At 39.7% G+C, this 22,075-nt stretch overlaps 1 protein-coding gene across 7 annotated transcripts in view; it reads left to right on the top strand.

The window, feature by feature from the left end:
- The window catches only part of SEPTIN10 (septin 10), a 42,665-nt gene that overhangs the window by 5,156 nt on the left and 15,434 nt on the right, over positions 1 to 22,075 (top strand). For 6 of the 7 annotated variants that reach the window (XM_077343641.1, XM_077343644.1, XM_077343642.1 and 3 more), the window contains exons 2-8: positions 5,540 to 5,608; positions 7,719 to 7,830; positions 9,782 to 9,977; positions 11,575 to 11,761; positions 18,615 to 18,776; positions 19,854 to 19,950; positions 21,077 to 21,245. In XM_077343641.1, coding sequence (XP_077199756.1) covers positions 5,561 to 5,608; positions 7,719 to 7,830; positions 9,782 to 9,977; positions 11,575 to 11,761; positions 18,615 to 18,776; positions 19,854 to 19,950; positions 21,077 to 21,245 — 971 coding nt within the window. In that variant the 5' untranslated portion in view covers positions 5,540 to 5,560. The remainder of the gene's footprint in view (positions 1 to 5,539; positions 5,609 to 7,718; positions 7,831 to 9,781; positions 9,978 to 11,574; positions 11,762 to 18,614; positions 18,777 to 19,853; positions 19,951 to 21,076; positions 21,246 to 22,075) is intronic. The other variant, XM_077343639.1, reaches the window with a different exon arrangement.

Raw genomic sequence — 22,075 nt, 5'->3', positions numbered from 1 at the left:
GGGACTTAATTCTGTATGACTACATATGAAGGCATGTGATTGGGGCGCTTAACTTTTCCCTCTCACACCATTTTTCAGCTGAAAATTGTCACATCTAAGCTGCTTTTATTCCCATTGGGGACAACTTATGCAGGCATGCCCATTATATTTTCCCCATTGCAACAAAAGCAGCTTGAGAAGGATGGTGTTCAGTGGGAAGCCAGCATGAAGAATAATTGAGAATCCCTTTCCATTGCAGCCCCTTCTGTAAAGCATGTTAATTTAAGCAAGGTTGGTGCCAATGTTGAGAAGGTTGGCGGTTTCTAAATATCTATTGATAACAGTGAGAATATTAATAAAATTGGTTATAACAACCGCAGTATCACTATTAAAAAGAGGCAGTAAAAGTAGTCCAGCATAGTATTGGTGTTTTCTGTTAAAACCCACGTTGCAAAGCTCTCAGGTCCTTTGTGAAACTTTAGTTAAAGGACTCATCTTGTTTGTTGCCTCTGGAAGACAGTTCAAAAGAACAAGAACCAACTCTGGGTCTGGCCACTATAAATATTCATGGTAGACGAAAAGCTCTCTACCACAGTACCTCTCTGCAAATCTTTGCATGCATATGGCCTTTTATGTAGGGATCTAGAAAGATATAGAAATACATGTGCTACAAAGAACTTTTGATTTAAAGCAAATAATGCAGCTGGAGCAACTGAGATATATAATGTTGAGCTGTTCCTTTCCATTGTTAGTTTCCCAAGTAAACACATTTTGTTGTACAGTAATGGTCAGTACCAGCTCCAAACTATCACTCAGATAAGTTATTGACTTATTTTCTTCATTGGCAGGGTCCCACACATTTTAGGTTAGATTAATATTGGCCACGCACAGGGGGTGTTAGGGAGAGGAGGGAGTACTTTTGCACCTGGGTTTGGAGAAATTAAGAAACAGCAGGTGAGTCTCTTGCACTGTTTCTCATCTTCTTCAAATCACATCTATCTGAAGTGAGATAAAAGCCTTTCTTTCTCTTTCTATGCTGTATGTTAATTTACTCTCACACTCTGCCAGTTTCATTCCATGACATTGTATCTGAGGACGTGTGCATGCACGTGAAAGCTCATACCTTGAATAAAACTTTGTTGGTCTTACAGGTACCACTGGACTCTAAATTTGTTTCCTTTTCCCCTTGTTATGTTCAGGGAACTGCAGAGAGAAGTTGGCTCTTGTGTCATCTGTGCTGAGGTTTTGAAGATGTCTGCCCCTGCTTTCTTACCTTCTGCCTCCACAGCACAGTTGTGGTTAGGGAAGGATGAGATTATCTACTGCTCCTTTTCAGTGTATCAGGCTTACTTACCCCTTCCAGAATGGCTGGCAAATTTATAGATGCCTATTCCATGGGGTCACAAGTAGCCAAGATATTTGCAATATGCATTGTATGAGGGCTTTTATGAAAAGTTGTTTCTAGAATGACTGGGGTGACTTACTACACTGTAAGAGGATGCAGTATGTACACAGGCATGTTTATTTGTAGAGTTCTGGAAGCGTTTAGCTTGCAAGTATTGTAGATTTGGATCTGAATCAGTCTTGCTGGCACTCAAGAAGCCACTCCACCCTTGAGATGACTAACTAATGCCAATTTGAAAAGTACAATACAATGCAAACGTTTCTGAGTCTAGTCTTAAGTTGTAATGCAGTTTAATCCAGAAACTTTTTATTGTACTATATTAGTGTAGTGTTCATGAAGTGTATTTAAAGTACAGTCAAAAGGGTTTTTACAAGATAACAGTGGCTTTAATTGGGCTCAACATTGTTTAGGTTTGTCATTATAGTTTGTGGCAAACCATTTCATGTGTATGTTGTATGTTGATATAAATGGATCAGGTTAATGATCTTTGCCAATAAATGTCATATGGGGTTATATTCTGTTTAACAAAAACAAATTATTAAAAGTTAGCCATGACAGTTGCTATCAGGATATTGAAGGAAGATTAAAATATTACGTATTATTTATTGCACCAATCCTCAGATTTTCAATCATGCAGAAGTCTTGATAAATGATTTAAACATCTCTAGTAGACATTGAGTCACTTAGTTTCCTGATTAAAATGTGCATCTGCAAGTATCCTCTTTGGCAGAACTTCAAGAACTCAGGGAAATAAACTGCTTGGTACTTTTCATATGAATGTTGCAGCATTGTTGTAAAGTGAATAATGGTTGGATCTAGCCAACTAGCAATCTAATGCCATCCTGTTGTTTGCAGATGTGTTTACGGCATTTCATTATCTTTCTAAAGCAGAAAGAATGACTCTTCTCATATTTAGTTCTGTAGAGCTGCCAGTTGTGAGAGAGCAAATTGTATTTTTCTACAAATATAGTTAGTATACTTCAGATCTGAAAATCTTATTTTTTTTTATAAATAACGCTGGTCTAAATAAAACAATTTTCTCCAGCCGTAATCAGTGTTTTTCTACAGAGGCAAGACAGATGTTTGCCTTTTCTGTATTTGTGTTATTAACTTAATAGTGGAAGGCATATTCAGTGAGGCATATTCCCAGAATAGTGCCCTTGGCACTGCACTCTAAGTGTCCTCTGGGATGTAGGTTTTCTGGGAAAAAAATTATAATTAGAAAATTATCTGAGGTCCTGAACTGACCACGATATGATTTAGTGTGGTTGTTTTGACTTCGATTTTAGTAAAGCAATTTTAAACATTTATGTTATTTTTATATGTCCTAATATCAACAATTACTGTAGTTAAAACATTTGATTCAGGGGGAAATCAAGTATATATAGTTGATAAATGCTATTCAAACAAATTGAAAGCTTTATATGGATATTATTTTAACGGGAAGATGGGCTCTCCATCTTTGGAAATTTTTAAACACAGGCTAGATAGCCATCTGATGGAGAGGCTGAGTCTGTGAAGGCTCAAGGGGGTGGCAGGTTACAGTGGATGAGCGATAGGGATGTGAGTGTCCTGCATAGTGCAGGAGGTTGGACTAGATGACCCAGGAGGTCCCTTCCAACTCTGTGATTCTATGACTCTGTGATTCTAGTACCTGTAAAAATTTGCAGGCCTTCCATTGCCTTCCATTGTAAGAAACCCAAAGATACTGAAAGCTGTTGATACACTAATTTTAGCATACCCAGTAAGCTAGGCATGATTTGTCATGGAAGTGGTTGTCCTTTCAGCTGTCTCACCAGAACTCAGCTGTCTTCCATAGAGGTCTCAGGGGTGTCTCATGGCTTGTGTTATTTGTTAGTTCTATATCAGACTAGTGATTACAATGCTCCTTTTATCATGTGAGAGGAAACACAGAAATAAGGATTTCAGTTATAGATCTGAGTTGACTTTCACAGCCAGAGGAATTTCATTAAATATATATATAGATTGTTATCTGTATTTGTGATTTTTATCCCCTCCCTACCCCACAGGTTACAAATCAATAAAATGTACATGCATTCTCACACCCAATTCCTAGGGTTAATCACCTGAAAAACATGAATTTCAACTTTGAAACTGCAAAGGTTGCCTAATACTGTGTTGGTAGATGGCATCCATTTATTGTATTGATCTTATGAAACTGCTGGGGTGAAGCCCGCTTTAAAAGTGAGCTGAGAGCTGGTGGCAGGCCCCCCCTGACTCTGCCAGTTGTCTCCATGCGGGGCTTGTGGCTATGGGGATGGCGGCCTTCCTCGTCCCATGCAGAGGCAGGGAGGCTGACCAGAATGAAGGGGGTGGCGGTGGTGCTCTTCCTGGTATGATCCTTAGAAAAAGATAATTTTCTCTGGGAAAATAAAGCAGTGAAATTCATTCTTCAGAAGAACTTCTACCTGACATCTATGTAGAATGCTTATATTATACTCCGGAATGCAGGGTTCGATTGTTAAGGCCAATAAAGGTTATTGGCACTATCTTCTTTGTATGATCACTTTTGGATTAGTTTTGTTGTCTTTGTTTTCCTGAAATAATTGTTTTAGTAAAGGCTTTATTCTGTTGCATTTTAGGACCTGCTTTCATATGTGATGCACTTGCTTAGAAAAAGGTTTATTTGATGTCCAGAACTCTGAGGGAAAGTGACTAAATAAATTGAGTTATGAATGGAAATCTTAAGTCATTTCCATGAATGAAGGCATTCTGTTGGCAGTGAACTTTCGAGTGGGTGGGAATGGTAGATGCGTTCAATATGTGAACTGGAATTTAGAAGCATATCTTGCCAGATTGGAAATAAAGCAAGGTGATAGTTTGTGGGATCAAGTAATGAAAGGTTTAGGTAAAGCGGTGGATACTGTGACAGATCGAATACCATTTTCTAGGTATAAAATAGAAGACTGACCTGGGCGGTTTTTGTTCAAGATAAAAATGGGAACTTTTAGGCCTGGGGTATGTGTAAGACTCAGTATGCTGCTAAACTTTTGTTCATGTGCTTTGTGTACTGAACTGGTTAACCTGCCTTAAAATCTTCTAGTAACTCAGTCCAACAGTTGCACAGACTTTTTGAATTAGAAATGTGTATCACCTCATAGTCCTGTCAGTTTCAATGTGGAGTACTGTGTAGAAAAAAGAATGGCTTGATTTCTTCCTGAAATACAAGCCTGACTCTGCAGTTGTCAATCTTGTTGTGCCAGGCCTCGACAAATCCTGGAAACGATGGTCTGCAAATGTCATCTCCCCTATCTGGTTCTTCAGTGGTTCACCCAGCTGGAGGCCAACTCCCTGCCCCCTGTGGCTGTGCTGGATATGCCCCAGGGGGCACTCCAGCTTCTTGCAAGGTTTTCTTGTCTTGTGGGATGTCTGGGTGGAGACTGGAAATTCCTGCTGCTGTGAGTGGTTCTAACACCAGGCTGTTGGTTGGTTCTCAACTATGTTTCAAACAGGAGAAGGTACAAACATGGCAGCTCAGCTGTGAGGGGCTCTACAAATATTTCTCTGTGCCCCTCCTCAGTCCCAGCAACTACTGCCATTTTGGCAATTGGTGAAAACATTGCCTGGCCAAAAGTGGATTCGGGGCCTGGAAAGAAAGGATGGCTATGAAGTGCACTGCTCAAGGGGATTTAGGTGTTTGTGGGAAGTATACATTCTGACCCCTTTGAAAGCTGCAGCTAAACTGCAGCAATAGATGTCTATCAGATCAGTTCTGCGCAACCACCATACTAATGTTAAACGCATTAAATAAGCTTCACCAGGTTTATTTATAACTATTTAAGAGAGGACCTGTAATCTTAGTATAAGCGGGGCTTTTTGTATTCATGCCCTGCTTCTCCCAGTTGGACCCCCAAAGGGGGGGTCCCTTTGGGGGGTCCCTTAATTTCTTGGCGTCTGTCTGTCTATCTTTCTTTCTGTCTGTTTGTCTTTCTCAAAACAAAATAACCTGTAATCTAAGTGTTTAGGTTGGATCCTTGATCTAAGAAAAGTTTTCAGGGCCCGGTTTATAAATATAGCTCCCTAAAGGCACTTACTGATATTTTTCGTGAGTACAGCTATGTGTGCTTTCTCTCATCCTGTGGTTTTGATTTTACTTTTGTTATCTTCTAATTTTCTATTGATCTTTTTTTCCAGCGGTTTTCACCTGATTTTGGAATGAGAGCACATTCAAATCCCACACCAGATAATCAAGATGCAAAGAGAGTGAGTAAAGAATTAGGTGGCTTCACAGCGTACTCATTGTACATTATCATTCTTGGTAATATAATACATTGATATTAATATTAAAATCAGTCACGGAAAGCCAGTCAGACATGCCTTTTGTGAATTTCTGTACTCTGTGTAGCAAGGCAGAAATTAAAACAGAATTGCTCAAAATGTTAAATCATGTAAAGTTAGATTATTCATTGTTAATGCTATGATTCTTACTAGACTGGACCATCAGTATCATCGGTAATAGCCCCTAGGCATTTCTCTTGTGATTGTTTGCAATTGTATTTGGAATATAGATATTCAATATGTGCCCCTCAGAAGAATGTGTGGAGGTGTATTTAAGAGTCTGTCCTGAAAACTGCTTTTTATCAGTATGTTTTTATCAGACATTTAGAGAGGCATATTTTTCACAGAAACTTGGCTTTGACCTCTTTTGGGGTAGGGACTACGAAATAGTCAGCTGGCATGAATGTTAGTCTCCTGTGTATATTCAGTCCAGAATATCTAGAAGGAAGCAGTGGGGTCCTTTAAATAGAAGGGAGACCTAATACTTTGGTCCTAAAATATTATCTATATATGTCCAAGTGATTTTGATGGAGCAATTTCATTTGACAGTGACAGAGGCAGGGTACAGATACTTTTAACAAGCATATACCTTTAGGTTTCAGATGGAAAAAGCATGTTGACCGAGGGAATCTTTGAGAAAGAAACAATATTGACATATTTGCAGCCTCAGAATTAGAGCTGTTAGTTGGATAAAAGAACTGTTAGTTGGATAACATTATTTTAGATACACCCCTGAGTTTTCCTAGTTACTTCCTTCATTGGAAGCTTCCCTCACATGCTACATTGAGATTATTTCTTAGTTTAGGAACCCTTCAGTATAACAGCAACTTGTTGTGAAGTCCAGGTAGAGGACTACCATATGGCTGGAGGGCATGTTATCCAGCAGTTCAGGCTTGCAAAGCTAAACAGTCGTATATCAGTTCAGTGCTTGGATGGGAGACCCCTAAGAACCTTGTCTAAGCACATTTAATGAATGTTAACAAATCATAGTTTGTTTCTCATTTACAGATTTCATTGATCCATGTTTTAAAATCACTGCTTGCTGGCAAATAAACAAGCAGTCATTTAGGTGCCCAAATCCAACAAACTACATTAAATTGGACCTTAGAAACAGGGCAGTTTAACCTTGCTATGATACATAAGGGTAGAAGAAAGGAGAGCATGTGTGCATGATGAGAGCAAGAATTTCTGGTTTCTTTAATTTTTAAAATTCATTAAACATTTATTTATTGGGTCATATGACCAATGTAGTCATGTCGACCTCAAAATGGCCAGTGATGGGCCTGGAGGGGGTGGGAAGGGGAGTGGCCTCAGGTAGGCGTGTACTCAGCTATGCTTCCCAACCACATTCTGCACAGTTGTACTACTTCTGGGGTTTCTCGAAGCCTGAAGAATGTTTCAGAGATTTCTCAATGGAAAAAAAGTTGAGAAATGCTGGCTTAAAAGGGGATTTAGCAAAAAAAGGAGTCAAGGATGGAAAAAATGAAAGTCAAGAAACTGCAATGGTGTATTCCAATCTTACAAGCCTGCGTGTAAACTTTTAAGATACTTTCACCATGGTATAAATTGTCCTTGGGTAATTAGTCGTAAAACCATGAGCTGGAAGCTGATTGGCCCTGGCTAGTATTTGGATGGGAGACCTCCAAGGAACACCAAGGCTGTCCATAGCATACCATCTCTGAAGTCTCTTGCCTTGCAAATCTTGTGGGTATGCCATAAGTCAGCTGTGACTTGATAGCACTGCCCACCAGCAGCTAGTCTTGGAACTCAGTTAAGTTGAAAATATCCGCTCTGTTTAAAGAAACCTAAATGCTTTGACCCCATAATTCTGATTAATTGTGGATGTTTTCTTTATCATCTGGGTAGATTATCTGCCCACAGTGAATTTTGTTTAGATGAAAAAATGTAATCTAAATGTAAGGTCTTAATATTGGGTGTTATCTTGCCTAGACTTGGCACTGACTCTTGGTGACTTTTTTTGTCAGTTTTACGACCCTGTAAGCCTTAACAATTTTCCCTTATTCCTTTTCTGCAGCAGAATTGTCGAAACTTATCCTTATCTGGTCATGTTGGTTTTGATAGTTTACCGGATCAATTGGTTAACAAATCAATCCATCAAGGTTTCTGCTTCAATATTCTCTGTATCGGTGAGTAACCTTTCTATGGCTGTAGCAATGTGAGTCATAAAACAGATATGTCTGTCTTGTTATAAAGTTTATAGCAATGATACATGATAAAGTTATTGCCACCTTCTGTTAGCTATTGACTGCAAAATAGTTAAGTTACATTGTAATTCATAATTATTTCACACTGTCTGCACAATTGATTTTTGATTATGTTTTTATTGGTTGCTGCTCCATTATGGTTAGCAGCAAATGAGTGATAATCTATCATATTTCTCATTTATTCATATAGTTTCCATCCTTATTTGAAATATGTGAATGTTCATTATGTATTTTAACATGAATTACTTTATGATTATCATGTTTAATTAGATTAATGGAAATATTGTTTTATTTCTTTTTATTCAAAGCTTCTTCTTTGGGTGGAATGCTTTTCAGAGCTAAGTGAAATCATAAAAATATACACAAGAGTTCTTTAAAAAATATTTCCTTTTCTTTGGTCCGGAATAATGTGATGCTTGGAATGTTGCTTTATTCTTTTCACGTGTAATTTCACTGCAAAAAAGTAGAGAGACTGGGCTGGGGTGGCTGATATAGCTTAGGGCCTGGAGGAAAGGGAAGAGGCTTTGCATGAATCCAGATTGCTTTAAGACCCAGTAAGGAAAAAGATCAAGTATCAGTAATGTACAGGAATACAGCTTCAATCCATAGCTGCTTCCCTAGACTTCTGTAGCTAAATAACACACTAGGAATCTAATCATGGATCCCCAATTCTATATGAGGTTGGATTTGATATGAAGCAGTTGCTGGCCCTGTGTTTGAGAACCTACTGTGTAGGTCAGTGGTCCCCAACCTTTTTATCACCTTTTAGCATGACAATTTTACTGAGGCCCGGGGGGGGGGGGTAGTCTTTTGCCAAAGGACATCGCCGCCTGAGCCCCTGCTCCACTTGCTTTCCTGCCGGTGCCCCTGACTTCCTGCTGCCTGCTGGGGGGTGCTGCCAGCAGCAGCTGTGCAGTGCCATGCCGAGGGGGAGCCCCAGCCATGGCAGCCGCTGGAGAGCACCAAAGGTGAACCGGCGGCAGAGTGGCAGGGCAGCCCCCAAGGCAGCAGCTGGGGAGGAGGATGGGGAGGAGCCGTGGCCTGGTACTGATTGCTCCACGGACCGGGACCGGTCCCCGGACCAGGGGTTGGGGACCACTGGTGTAGGTGACTCTAAGTATGGTCATAAACTTAGATTGTCTTTCTGTGAAGTCAGTATCAGTGCAGATAGCATTCTTAATTGAGACTGAAAGCAGTTGAATCAGAATTTCAAGGAAACCATCAAACCCTAGGAATTAGCAGAAGACACCAATCAGATGTAATATTTTTTGAAAACTCAGACTTCCAAGCAAATCATACTGTGCCCCCCTCAGCAAGTTGCCTTCAGACCAGAACTGAGCAATACAAGCTTTATCCCATCCATTATTTATTTGGGAAATTTAACATTCTGAGTCCAAGAAATAGGCAGTGGAGCTATATTGTGATAAACTGTTGCCAAAATCCGTGTGATGTGAAAAAAGGAAAAGCTTTCTAGTCCAGTTGGTTTTTTCCAGAGTAAAATTGCTTCACAGTGGGTTCATAACTTGTTCTTAATGTTGACCAATCTGCTGTGAATCACTGAAACGCGACCACTTTTCCCACATGGTGAGGCCAGTAGGGCTGAAGAGATATTGAAGAAGTATAAATTCGGGTGTTTCTGTCTGTGCAGACTGAGAAGTGAACTTAAGGGCAGGTCTGGGATCCAGAGAAGCCATGGATAATAAGGGGAAAGGGAGAAATATATGCTACCCACAGCTGTAGTTTGACCCTAAGCTACAGCAAATGATGCATTGTTGTCTAATAAGAGAAATACAGTAATTTTCTTTATAACAGAGTGCAGTTTGTTTTGATTGTTTTGTGATTTAAATCTGCACTTTCATTTCTGTAATTTTAGGTGAGACAGGAGTTGGAAAATCAACCTTGATTGATAGTTTGTTTAATACGAGTTTTGAGGACCGCACATCAACACATTTTCAGCCAAATGTAAGACTTAAAGCTCAAACCTACGAGCTTCAGGAAAGCAACGTTCGATTGAAGTTGACAATTATAAATACAATTGGATTTGGGGACCAGATAAACAAAGATGATAGGTTAGTATCTTCTCGCTCACATAATTGCATCTGAAATTACACAGTGAAATGCCATCAAAATGCTGACATTTATGTCTTGTGGTGATATTGTTGTTCAGATTATGTAGATGCAGCCGTAAACAGGATTGAGTACATGTTTCTTGTGCAGCAGGTTCTGCTTTTTCTCACCTTTACTCTTGTATAGAAACATATCCCCGACTTCAAAATTGACTAAAGAATGGAGGATGGGCAATAGACAGGCAGCTTTGTTTTAGAGATATTTTCCCTTTCAAAAGTACCCACAAAGATAGATGCCAGGGTTTGAACTTGACACCTTCAGCATGCCACTGATGGTTGGACCCTCCCTGTCCCTCTCAAGTATCTGCCTGGTTAATATGATTAAAGGCACTGGATGCTGTTTTGCAAATTCTTGACTGATTAAAAAAAGCCAGACAGTTGGTAATCTGCAGAACATTACTTGGAAAAGGGAGATGGCTCATTTGTGATTAATAGACGAGCCAACCAGTCAGCTCTGTTCAAGTTTGGCTTCCTTTCTCACAGGAAGTTCTTCAAGCCTAATCTTTAGCAGATAGATTTCAGTCTTGAACACTCTGCCAGGAGAGATCAGGGCCTTAATCAGAAACCTGATAAACCTGCAAGAAATGCTGGCCTCAATGCTGTGAACTGAGACTGCACTGGAAAGATTGGACACCCCCCCCAAAAAAAAAATTCAAAACCTGAATTTAGTTGGGGGCTGTATGTAGCAGAATGTTTTTACTGTATTTACACTATCTCTAAGATGTTATTGTTATTAATTGTTGTTAACTGCCCAGAGTGTAGGAAGGGTAAGGTATAAAAATAAAGATGATGGTGATTATATGTTGCAGCTACAAAGAGAATGCTTTCACAGTGGACACATTGCTGAATTAATGTTCATATCTTTGCAGCCTTAATTAACAGTAAAACAAACTGTTTTAGGTTTTCCATTATTTCTTATTGGGAAAATTGGCCTTATTTTTTGATCTGTATACACATTATATTAGTCTTTTTTTTTTTTTTTGCGTTATAAAACACTAGGATTTGAAAAAGAGCTCCAAGAGGCTTGCTCAAAGGCTTGCATGTGCCCAGTAAAATTTCTGAGTGTTTTTGCTGAATCCACATGTCCTATCAAAATCTGAGTTTGAATTGTCCCTCATGGGACAGTTAGTCGTTTAAAGAAAAAGAAAACTTGTTTGTAGGACCAGAACAATGATTCTTTGAATCCTGGCCATTTTCTTGGAAGTAATTAACTTCCAAACAATTACCACAATCTCATGAAGGTCAATGATGCTCAGTTACTAGGATGAATGAAGCTAAAACACCCTTGGAAAAACTCTTATGTGTGAATGCCTTTGGAAGCAGTAAACTTGTGTTGGATTTATGGCTATAGGGTTTGAGGTTGTGATAACAATATTCTGATCAAGAGGATCATTGGTACACATGACCATTTTTTGACCGAGTGATAATTCCTTAAAAATAAGATTTATCTCATGCTATTGTTATTTTACAACAATCTGGCAGCTTGTATACCGCAGTTAATAGGAATGAAGGTCTTTAATACTATCTTTTCTCCTCCCAGCTACCAGCCAATAGTGGATTATATAGATGCACAGTTTGAAGCCTACCTCCAGGAAGAGCTGAAAATTAAACGCTCCTTATATAATTACCATGACACTCGCATCCATGTGTGCCTTTACTGCATTTCTCCCACAGGGCATTCACTTAAAACTCTGGATTTATTAACCATGAAAAATCTTGATAGCAAGGTAAGATTTTAGAACTAACTTTAGCAAAACTAGTCACGCTTCACTGTTACAACTTACTGTTCACACAGGATCTTTTAAAAGAGAGTCGCTTTAAATTCAACATGACAATTTAACTTACAATCTTACAGTTAATATTGTTGTGATGTATTGTGTTACTGGTAAGAATGAATGTTTCAGTAAAATTAAACATTGCAGGTCATACATGTAAGGTTGAGTGGACTGTCCTTTATCCAAAGTTTGTTTAAAAACAGTTGATCACTTAGAATCTGTTCTTGTGAACAGATCTGTATAACAATGTTACTTATTTCCATTATTTATAGTCTGGCTTTTGCACTGGGATTCAAGGCAGATTGTATAGTGTTAGTCGAATACAATCAACAGGATGAGCCATCCAATGAACAGTGCAATAGGGTTTGAACTACAGGTCTTGATCAGATTTGCAACTCTAAAAACGGAAGTGCTGATAAATGATGATGTTCAGTTTGTAATTGGATTCAGTCCCATATACAGTAGAGATGTAAAGAGTAACAAGGCTCTTTATAGATTGTGGAGGTTGGTTAGGATATGGTTGAATTAAAACCTGGAATATTTCTAGGTTCTATGGATAATTGTGATATGATTCTATTTATAATTGTACAGTGAACTGGAGCACTGGATTTTTTTATGTTGTTGGTATAATGTTGCAAGTTGTATTTATTTTTGGTGGTTTCATTGCTTTGTAATAATTTTAAAAGTTACAAAAATAGCAAATAAGATAATACCTACAACATCTGGTATGGCAAAAGACTAGCTCCCCCCCCCCCCTTCCAGTTTCATACCCACAAATAATGGATGGGGAGCTAAAGATATAACAAGGCCATGAAATAAAACACAGAGTATTAGTATTTTTACTACTTTTATCAGAAACTTGTATCATAATTTTTATGTACTGTCCTGAGCCTGACCAGAAAGGGAGGTCTATAAATTAAACAGCAACAGCAACAACAACTCACTGCCCTCACAACTACAGTACCGATAATCTAGGAATATTTACATCCTAGATATATCTCTCCCTTTTAAGGGCATATCCACATCTTACTAAGACCACATCTTACTTCACTACAGACACATAGGTAATCTGAAAATCACATCTGTCTGTAGTTTTAGACCCGCTTACTAGAGAACAAGTCCCATTAGAGCAGTGGCTCTCAATGACCATTTATGCACTGGGAACTTCACTGCCCCAACTTCCATGCAAGAACACAAATCGGGGGTGGATGAGGTACACTGGGCCAAATACTCCCCCATGTGGGTGCAGGAAGAGGTGGGGCAACCTGCCTTGACTAAAACTCCAGCCTACAGCCTGGCATGAAACCTTCAGTGCATAAACGGTCAACCTGGGGGTCGAACAATCCTTTCACAGGGCTCGCGGTAGGGCAAGCAGCTTGCCAGGTGGAGGACCATCTACACAGCAGCCTTGTGGGGTAGATCGAGATAGAGCGTTCATCTGTTTGGAGCAGTGGAAAAGAACGAGATCGGCATGGTGGGACAAGAGGCAGAGCTGAACTGAGAAACCATGGGGGGGGGGAGGAAACAATATATAAAATCATGAACAATGGATCTTCACGCCATTGGTCAGTTTCGGTTTAATTTCTGTGAAAGAACACTTGCATAATTTTATGGTTGGGGTCACCACAACATGAGGAACTGTATTAAAGGGTCATGGTATTAGGAAGGTTGTGAACCATTGCATTAGAGGAAGAAGAGCTAGGCTTTGTATTATTCTTTTTAGTACTGGAAGAAGTTTCAAAGTGGCTGCATGTGGAGGAGTGGGGAATCAAACCTGTTTCTCCTTATTAGAGGCTTCCACTCTTAACCACAACACCAAACTGGCTCTTTCATCATTAAACTCATTGGGACTTCCTTCTGAGTATACATGTTTAGGATTGCATGGTAGGTCAAATAAAATGGTTTTCTTAAATGATCTAAATCATCAAAATAGCTGTGGACAACTATATAAACTTCCTTTAGACATGCTAGTGAACTGATAGGATCCTCCATACCAGATGTCGCAAAGATGCACTGTAGTGAAGAACAATGGCAGTCATTCATCATTTATACTGTCCAGTTTGTGTTGTAGTTCAATACAATTGCATTTTGTATTTAGCGCGGCAGTCGTAAGAAAAGAAATGGCACTAGCTGGTACCAACAAGCTGCAGATCTGTATTCTAAGCCACATATTGAAGTTTACCTTTTGCTTACTGGCAATGCCAGCTGGTGGCAAAATCTGCTGTTAACTGTTTGCTTCTGAGTATGTGACCTCTATGATCAATACAATTAAAACAGATTTAATGACTTTTTTGGAAATCAAGCTCTAATACACATCACGGATGTGTATTAGAGCAATTTCTCAGAGTTTCTACTTCAGACAAGATACCTTTTGGTTTGGTTACATTTCTAAGGATTTACAATCTCCCTGTGTGGTGGGAGGCTGCATCAGTGAAAAGTGGATACATTTAAGGGGGAAAGATGAAACTCAAATACTTTGGCCACCTCATGAGAAGGAAGGACTCCCTGGAGAAGAGCCTAATGCTGGGAGCGATCGAGGGCAAAAGAAGAAGGGGACGACTGAGAATGAGGTGGATGGATGGAATCACTGAAGCAGTAGGTGTAAACTTAAATGGACTCCGGGGAATGGTGAAGGACAGGAAGGCCTGGAGGATCATTGTCCATGGGGTTGCGATGGGTCGGACACGACCGCACCTAACAACAGCAATATTCAACAGAGTGCATGACCTGCTGTTGTGTATTCTAAATGAAGCCCTGTCATATCATCTGATTCACGTCTAAAGTTATGGCTACCAATGATACCCAATGTATATGTTGAACTCTTTGGCCTATGACAGGTAGGGGTGACAGGTATGTTAACAGGTAGCCTATGACAGGTACGTTAACATATGGGGTGCTTTATATGCCATTGCTAACTATGAGATAACCCTGCTCCTATGCATGCTTGCTTAACACAATAGATAAGGCAATCGAGAGTGTATATGCGTGTATCTGTCTTTCAAAGGTCTGTTGATCCACATCTACTTCCAGCTTCTTTATATTTATAGCGATTTAGTATGGATCTTATTAAATATTGGAGCTACTGCTGTGGCATTTATTTCAGCATTTTTTCATATTGTCATTTCATAGTACAAGATGTTCCATGCTAATTAAAGTAACTGCATTTACTTTTAAGGTCAAATATCATTAACTAAAGCAAGTAGTCCTCAGAGGAAGTAAAATTTTAAGCACAGTTACAAGTGTTTTAAAATAATAAATCATAGTGCTTCAGCTAATTCTCTGCAATGCAATGAACTTTCTAAAGCTGCATTTTTATTAGCAGGTAATGATGACTCTAGGGCAATAATCTGAGCAAGTTTAACCCCTAATTTGTTTGCCAGTCATTATTGCCCCAGACCTGTTTGAATTCAGCCATTACACTGTTCACTGTAGTATATTTCTCACTGAGACAAGAAACCTATGCCTTGAATATCAGTATCAGAATATGAGTATCAGATTGCATCTGAAAACATGAATTCAATGTTATCATTGCTTATTATATGATGCTGACTCTCCCAGAATTCTCAATACAGAGAAATGTTGTGTGTCATTGAAAATTTTTGGCTAGCACTCTTCCCCTGACTTTTTGTTTTTCTGTGTGCAAAGATTTGTTGTTTAATGAAGGAGTTCTTAATAGTGCAAAGCTATAGCTATAGCCAGGTGGTGCAGCCCAATCTCTGATTTGTTGTCTCATTGAAAATTATATAATATTGTACCAGTCAGAAGCTGACTCCAAAGAGGGCCTGTAGTTCTGTGTTTTATTAAGCAACTAGAAATTAAGCCCGCTGTAGTGAAAATACAGCGGGCGCTAGAAGGAGTCATGGCAGGGCCCCCTCACTCCGGCATCCCCGACCCCTCCCCCCACCAAGACCTCAGCTTCGGGCCGGGGAGAGGAGCAGGGTCCCTGCCCCTTCTCCCATCACAAAGGCTTTCCCCCCGGCCCCCTTTTGGCACATGGGGTGGCGTCACGGCAACCGTGGCTCGTCCCGCGTGGCAAAGGCTCAGGCGATGGTGGTGAGGTGGTGTAAGGTGGGAGCGGAGGGGCCGCGTTGGCGCTCCGTGGGGTGGGGGAGGGCCCCTCCGCGTTTTGCGGCAGCCGGGCATGTGTAGTCGCGGGGGAGTAGGTGGTTTGTACCTTGGCAAGACGTGGGTTGGGGCATGCCAGGGGAGTGATAGGTTGTGGGCAGGCAGGCGTCGGGCTCTCCTTGGGGGGCCTGGCGGTGCTCCTCGGCATGGGCTCACGGTGGCTCAGGACCTCATGGCTGGCAGTGGCAGCCGGCTCCTGGGTGGGCAAAGTCCTGGCAGTGCGGGACCACAAGACTGGCAGTGGCGGGCTGCTCCTGGGTGGGCGAGTTCCCGAGGGCACGGGACCGTGTGGCTAGCAGTGGCGGTGTGGAGGGCGGCGGCGCAGTCGGCAGGTCCGTTCTGGAGGCAGGCAGCGGGTTCGCAGCGGCCCGGGGGGCTCTGTGCAGCTTGGTGATGGCAGCCAGGCAGAGTGGTGACAGGACTGGCTGGTTGGTTGGAATGCCTCTCAGTCGGGATGAGGGGCCAATCGGCGGTGACCCCCATCCCGAACAGGTACAGCCTACAATGGCCTTACTGTTTTACTTAAGAGGAAAGACGCTCTGTTTGACATTATCCATCCCATGTGGTTGTTCAGGTTTTAGCAAGATCTAATAGTTAACTAGTAGGACGTTAAAGAAAGATGTTTTATGACGTTATGTTTTGATGTGTTGAGATGCACAGTTTAATTTTCCACTATAGATAAACTGTGCTATAAATAATCCTGTAATATAATATACTCAGTGCCACATATTCTACTCTATTGCCCATCACATTCTATGCTTAGACAATGACTTGTTGTCCCTATCACGGTGGACCTTTCTGGCCCTATGGACAGAATAACCAGACATTTATTAGCTGATAGGTCCCCAGAAATAATGGAACTGGTGGCCAAATTCTTGGCTACTGTGATACAAAGGGACTGTCGGCTAGGCAAGAATCAGGTCTAGACCAGGGGCACCTACAATTGGTGGAAAGTTCTGATTGCTGGGCATTCTGGAGGAATCTACTGTTGGTTACTGCTTATTTTATTTTATTTGTTTTATCTAGACTGTGTAATTTTTATAAATTAATTATAATTATGAGTTACCCTTGTTCGCATGATGTTTTATATGCCATTAAAGGTTTTTTGAATTTGAATTTGTAATATAATATAGTAATAATAATACCTTTATTTGTATATTGCACCCTTCCTGGTAGCTCAGGATGCACCGCCTTATATATGGCAATTTTAATTGGTATTTAATCACTGAGAGCAAGCTAATACAGTTGTAGAGAAATGTGTTTACTTAAACCCATGGAGTGATCAGTGAGAGAGACAGAGCAATAGTACCTTTCTTTTGGGACAGGCTTCGTTTAAGCCTCAGACAAATCTTTGTCCTTAAAAAGTGCACATTATTTTAATCAATGTACAATTTTGTATTACAAATAGTAGATGGATATGATAGCAGAAGCCTGTTTGACAAACAGCACAGGTTTGATATCATGTTTTTGCTACCGTTAAAAAAACAAACTGCAGGGGAGCTTGCTTTATTCAGCCAGATTGCAATTGAATGCTTAGTGAGCGGAAAAACAGGGAGAGGTCATGGCTGGAGGAATAGGGTGGCATGGCTTCTTCACCTCTCTCTCCTTCACCTGCAACCGTTCACACAATTTCATCCAGCCTCCTTAACTAATTTATCATGACATAATGAGACATTCTTATAGTAAAATGTATGGTGTCATAAAGGGCCCCAGCTAGCTATCAAAATAGATATGGAAGATTTAGATTTAATGTTTTACCTTGTGACTGATTAAAACATTTAGGAGTACAGAATGACTACAAAATGGGCATTATATTACAAATAATATAAATGGTTGGAGTGAATGGCAGGCAGACAAGAAAGCTGGCTTTCCACATGATACAATCCCATATTGAATATTTAGAGGTACTTGTGTTTAGGAGTTTGAAGACATGTTCCATTTTGCTCAGGTGTTTGTTTTGTAAATGAAGAAACATGACTTGTCTTTAATTGTTCATGATAACACAGTTTAGATATTAACATTGATATACATATATACATATATATATATATATATATATATATATACACACACACACACATATATATATATATATATATATATATATATATATATATATATATACACACACACACATATATATATATATATATATATATATATATATATATATATATATATATATATATATATATATATATATATATATATATATATATATATATATATATATATATATATATATATATATATATATATATATATATATATATATATATATATATCTGTTATTGCCTGTTCTGCATTTAAAACTATACTATAATCTTCATATTCATTTGATATTAATATAGGCCAGTATTAAAATAAGCTATATACCAGAATGGAAGCGAAACACACAATGGGTGTTCTTCTGCTATTTTTTTTCTCACACTGCTTAATAGGTAATTTACTGTTCAAGAAGCAGTTTGCCCCTTTATTGTTTATTTGCAAAATTCATGTTCTGCCAGCTAACAATTTAAAATGTACATGATAAAATTGCATTATACAACTATCAAAATAATAATTTCTCCCAAACTATAGTTAAAAAACATATAAAACAGTTAAAATATTCATATTGTGACAACCATTATAAAGGTTTCAGAAAAATTACAATGCTATAAATGTCTTGTGTTTTTAATAGGTGAATATCATTCCAGTTATAGCCAAAGCTGATGCAATTTCTAAATCCGAACTTCAGAAGTTTAAGATTAAAATAATGAGTGAACTGGTCAGTAATGGAGTCCAGATCTATCAGTTTCCAACAGATGATGAGGGCATTGCTAAGATCAATGCCACTATGAATGTAAGTACTTGATTGAATGTGCAAAATGTCTTCAGAATGGTGGTGGTGGAAAGTGTTGTCAAGGCACAGCTGATTTATGGCGACTCCATGGAGTTTTCAAGGCAAGAGTTGTTCAGAAGTGGTTTGCCATTGCCTGCCTTTGTGTCATGATCCTGGTATTCCTTGGAGGTCTCCCATCCAAATACTAGCCAAGGCTGTCCCTGCTTAACTTCAGGCTAGCCTGTGCTATGCTGATTGGGGCTTCTTCAGAATATGTGTGAAAGTTTCACTGTTTCCCATTATTGTGCTGATTATTTGTGGCTCCTCTAAAATGTATAAAGCGGCCTTTCTCAACTTTTTTAACATTACCCCTGAAGCATTCCTCAGGCTTTAGAAACCCCAGAAGTGGTGCGATTGTGCAGAATATGGTTGGGAAGCATAGTTGTGTTCATGCCCACCTGCAGCCCCTCCTCTTCCCACCTGCTCTAGGCCCATCATTGGCCATTGGGGAGGGGGGTAGATCGACATGACCATGTATGGTCACATCACCCGATAAATGGTTAACACTTTTTTAAAGTATGCAAAAAATTAACTCCCATGCACTTGGGAAACCCTTTCAGGGCCATCAAGAAACCACAGGGTTTCACAAAACCCTGGTTGAGGAAGCCTGTTGTGAAGACTAGCATTTATTACTGTTGTTGTGCTCAACCTTTTAGAATTAGTGTTTCTAAAACCAATTTACTCTCAGGTAGTACGATTGTCACCCATAAAAGATTGGTCACAGGTAGATTTTTTCTTTTTCCAGTTCCATATGAAGATAGTGAGCTGTTCTTTCAGTTCAGTCAGGAAAATCAGAAAACTGACTATATTACACAAAATGTCAGGACTGCTTTGTCAATACCTAGACTAATAGGAATATGTAGTTTTGTGTTTTCCTGGTTATTTTTTCAAATGATACCCCAGAGTTCCTTGAAAAACAGTACATATATTACTATATTTTTACATAATAATTAGGCTTTATATTATATTTTAAAACTTTTTGTTTTATTTATTCTTCTGGTTACCAGTAATACATATTCATTAGCTCATGTTTCTTAGGGACATTTGCCATTTGCTGTAGTGGGGAGCACAGAAGAGATAAAGATTGGAAACAAAACAGTAAAAGCTCGGCAGTATCCTTGGGGCATTGTGCAAGGTAAATGAGAACTTGTATTCTTACTTATCCACAATTAGTTTCCTTAGGCTGTCGACAGATTACAATTCCTTCATCTAGTTAACTGTCTGCTACTTAACCGATTATCTTAACATTTTGCAATACCTCAATAAACATAGTTTTGGGAAGTTCTTGAATGACGACAGCATATTTTTGTCAAATGTGTGATAAGCAAATAATGTTTTGGATTGTGATTTGTGAAACCAGTAGAGTTGGTAGTGTTATGAGTCAGTTTTCCAGTCAGCTATTGTTCTTCAGCAGTGGTTTTCGCTGTCAAACTTACCTGAAGTTAAAATTGAACAGACAAATTAGTGTTTACATGAAAATATTTCCCCTGAATCATCCCTTTTATCAGATGGGGTGATCCTATGAACAGACGGCAGCTTGCTTGTTTTTCTAAACAGCTCATGTTTTTGTCTGATTTATGCCTCACAATAATGCTAAATGTAAATAAATGTTCTTGTGGGGCCAGTTTTCCATTTACTTAAGGGCCTGGACTTAAATTCGGGAGAAACAAAGTAATAACCAGAGATAAGATTTTATGCTGTATATTTCACTTTAATAGTCTGTCAATTTTGAACAGTTTTACATTGTAAGCTATCATATGCAGGTTGTCTGTAGAAGTTGTTTAGAAATATTGTAATTTAAATATGCTGGTCCTTTTTCTTCTTGAGTTACAAGAGATAGACAACTAGACAGTGGATTGTCAGGAGGTTGGGAATTGCCTGGAGCTTTTGTAGGTGGGGTTTGAGGAAGGCAGAGTTTGGGGAAGGGGGGCATCACAGCAGGGTATAATGTCATAGAATACACCAGGGGTAGTCAAACTGCAGCACTCCAGATGTCCATGGATTACAATTCCCAGGAGTCCCTGCCATCGTTTGCTGGCAGGAGCTCATGGGAATTGTAGTCCATGGACATCTGGAGGGCCGCAGTTTGACTACCCCTGGAATACACCTTCCAGAATGGTCATTCTCTCCAGGCGACCTGATCTTTGTTGCCTGGAGATCAGTTGTATTAGCAGGAGGTCTGCAGGCATCACCTGCCGACTAGCAACCCTAGTTTGAAGGTGTCAGTGGTACACATAAAACATTTTCTTTTCATATCTTAGTGGAAAGTGAGAATCACTGTGATTTTGTGAAGCTCCGTGAGATGCTGATTTGTACAAATATGGAAGACCTGAGAGAACAGACTCACATGCGCCATTATGAGCTGTACAGACGCTGCAAATTAGAAGAGATGGGCTTCCGAGACACAGGTCCAGAAAACCAGCCTGTCAGGTAAAACTGTGAATCTTTGCTCTGTCTCAGATTTGGTAGAATTTAGTTGGTTTTTCTATCCCACTTTTTACTACTTGAAGGAACGTCAGAGCAGCTTACCATCGCCTTCCCTTCTCCCCACAGCAGACACTCTGTGAGGTACGTGTAGCTGAGAGAGCCATGAGATAATTGACTGACTGAAAGTTACCCAGCTGGCTGCATGTGGAGGAGTGGGGAATCAAACCCGGTTCACCAGATTAGAGGTCGCCACTCTTTAATCGCTACACCCATCTGGCTCTTTATTCAGTCTCTTCCTGGCTTTTTATTCAGTCTTTTCCTTATAGCTACCCAAGTAAAAACTAGATCATTTAAAAACTTATTAATAGAAAAATTGGCATTTGAAATGACTGTTGAAAACCTAAAGAGAAGCCACACCATTTTAGTTTTAACAATGACATCATTCTGAATGATTACTTTGTGGTCCTACCCACCACTTCAGTAGTAGCTAGGCAATGAAAGACACCAAGAATTTTAGGAGGTTGACTCTACAGGGAGGTGGCTTACTATTAGCCAAAGTGGTAGATTAATGGCCAAGCAAGTGTTGTTGGGCTGAATGTTGCCCTGCAGCTGTGTTCTTTGTGGCTTGTCAGGTGCTAGAGAGTGTGCTTAATGAACCATTGCTGCATTCGGAGCTTGTGAAGTGATATTAGTGCTTCTGGACTAAGCAAGTGGGTGACCCAATTGGAAACGGGATTTCTGGCCAAGGATGGCTTCTGCAAAGGGTGCTGGTTGCTGGTAAATCATTGGGTGTTCAAGCATTCATCTTATTTATATTCTCATTTTCAGGTCAG

Source organism: Paroedura picta, chromosome 6, assembly GCF_049243985.1.
Source record: "Paroedura picta isolate Pp20150507F chromosome 6, Ppicta_v3.0, whole genome shotgun sequence".
NCBI classification, from domain to species: domain Eukaryota; kingdom Metazoa; phylum Chordata; class Lepidosauria; order Squamata; family Gekkonidae; genus Paroedura; species Paroedura picta.
Note: the sequence above shows the minus strand (reverse complement) of the source record. Positions and strands in the feature narration are given on the sequence as shown.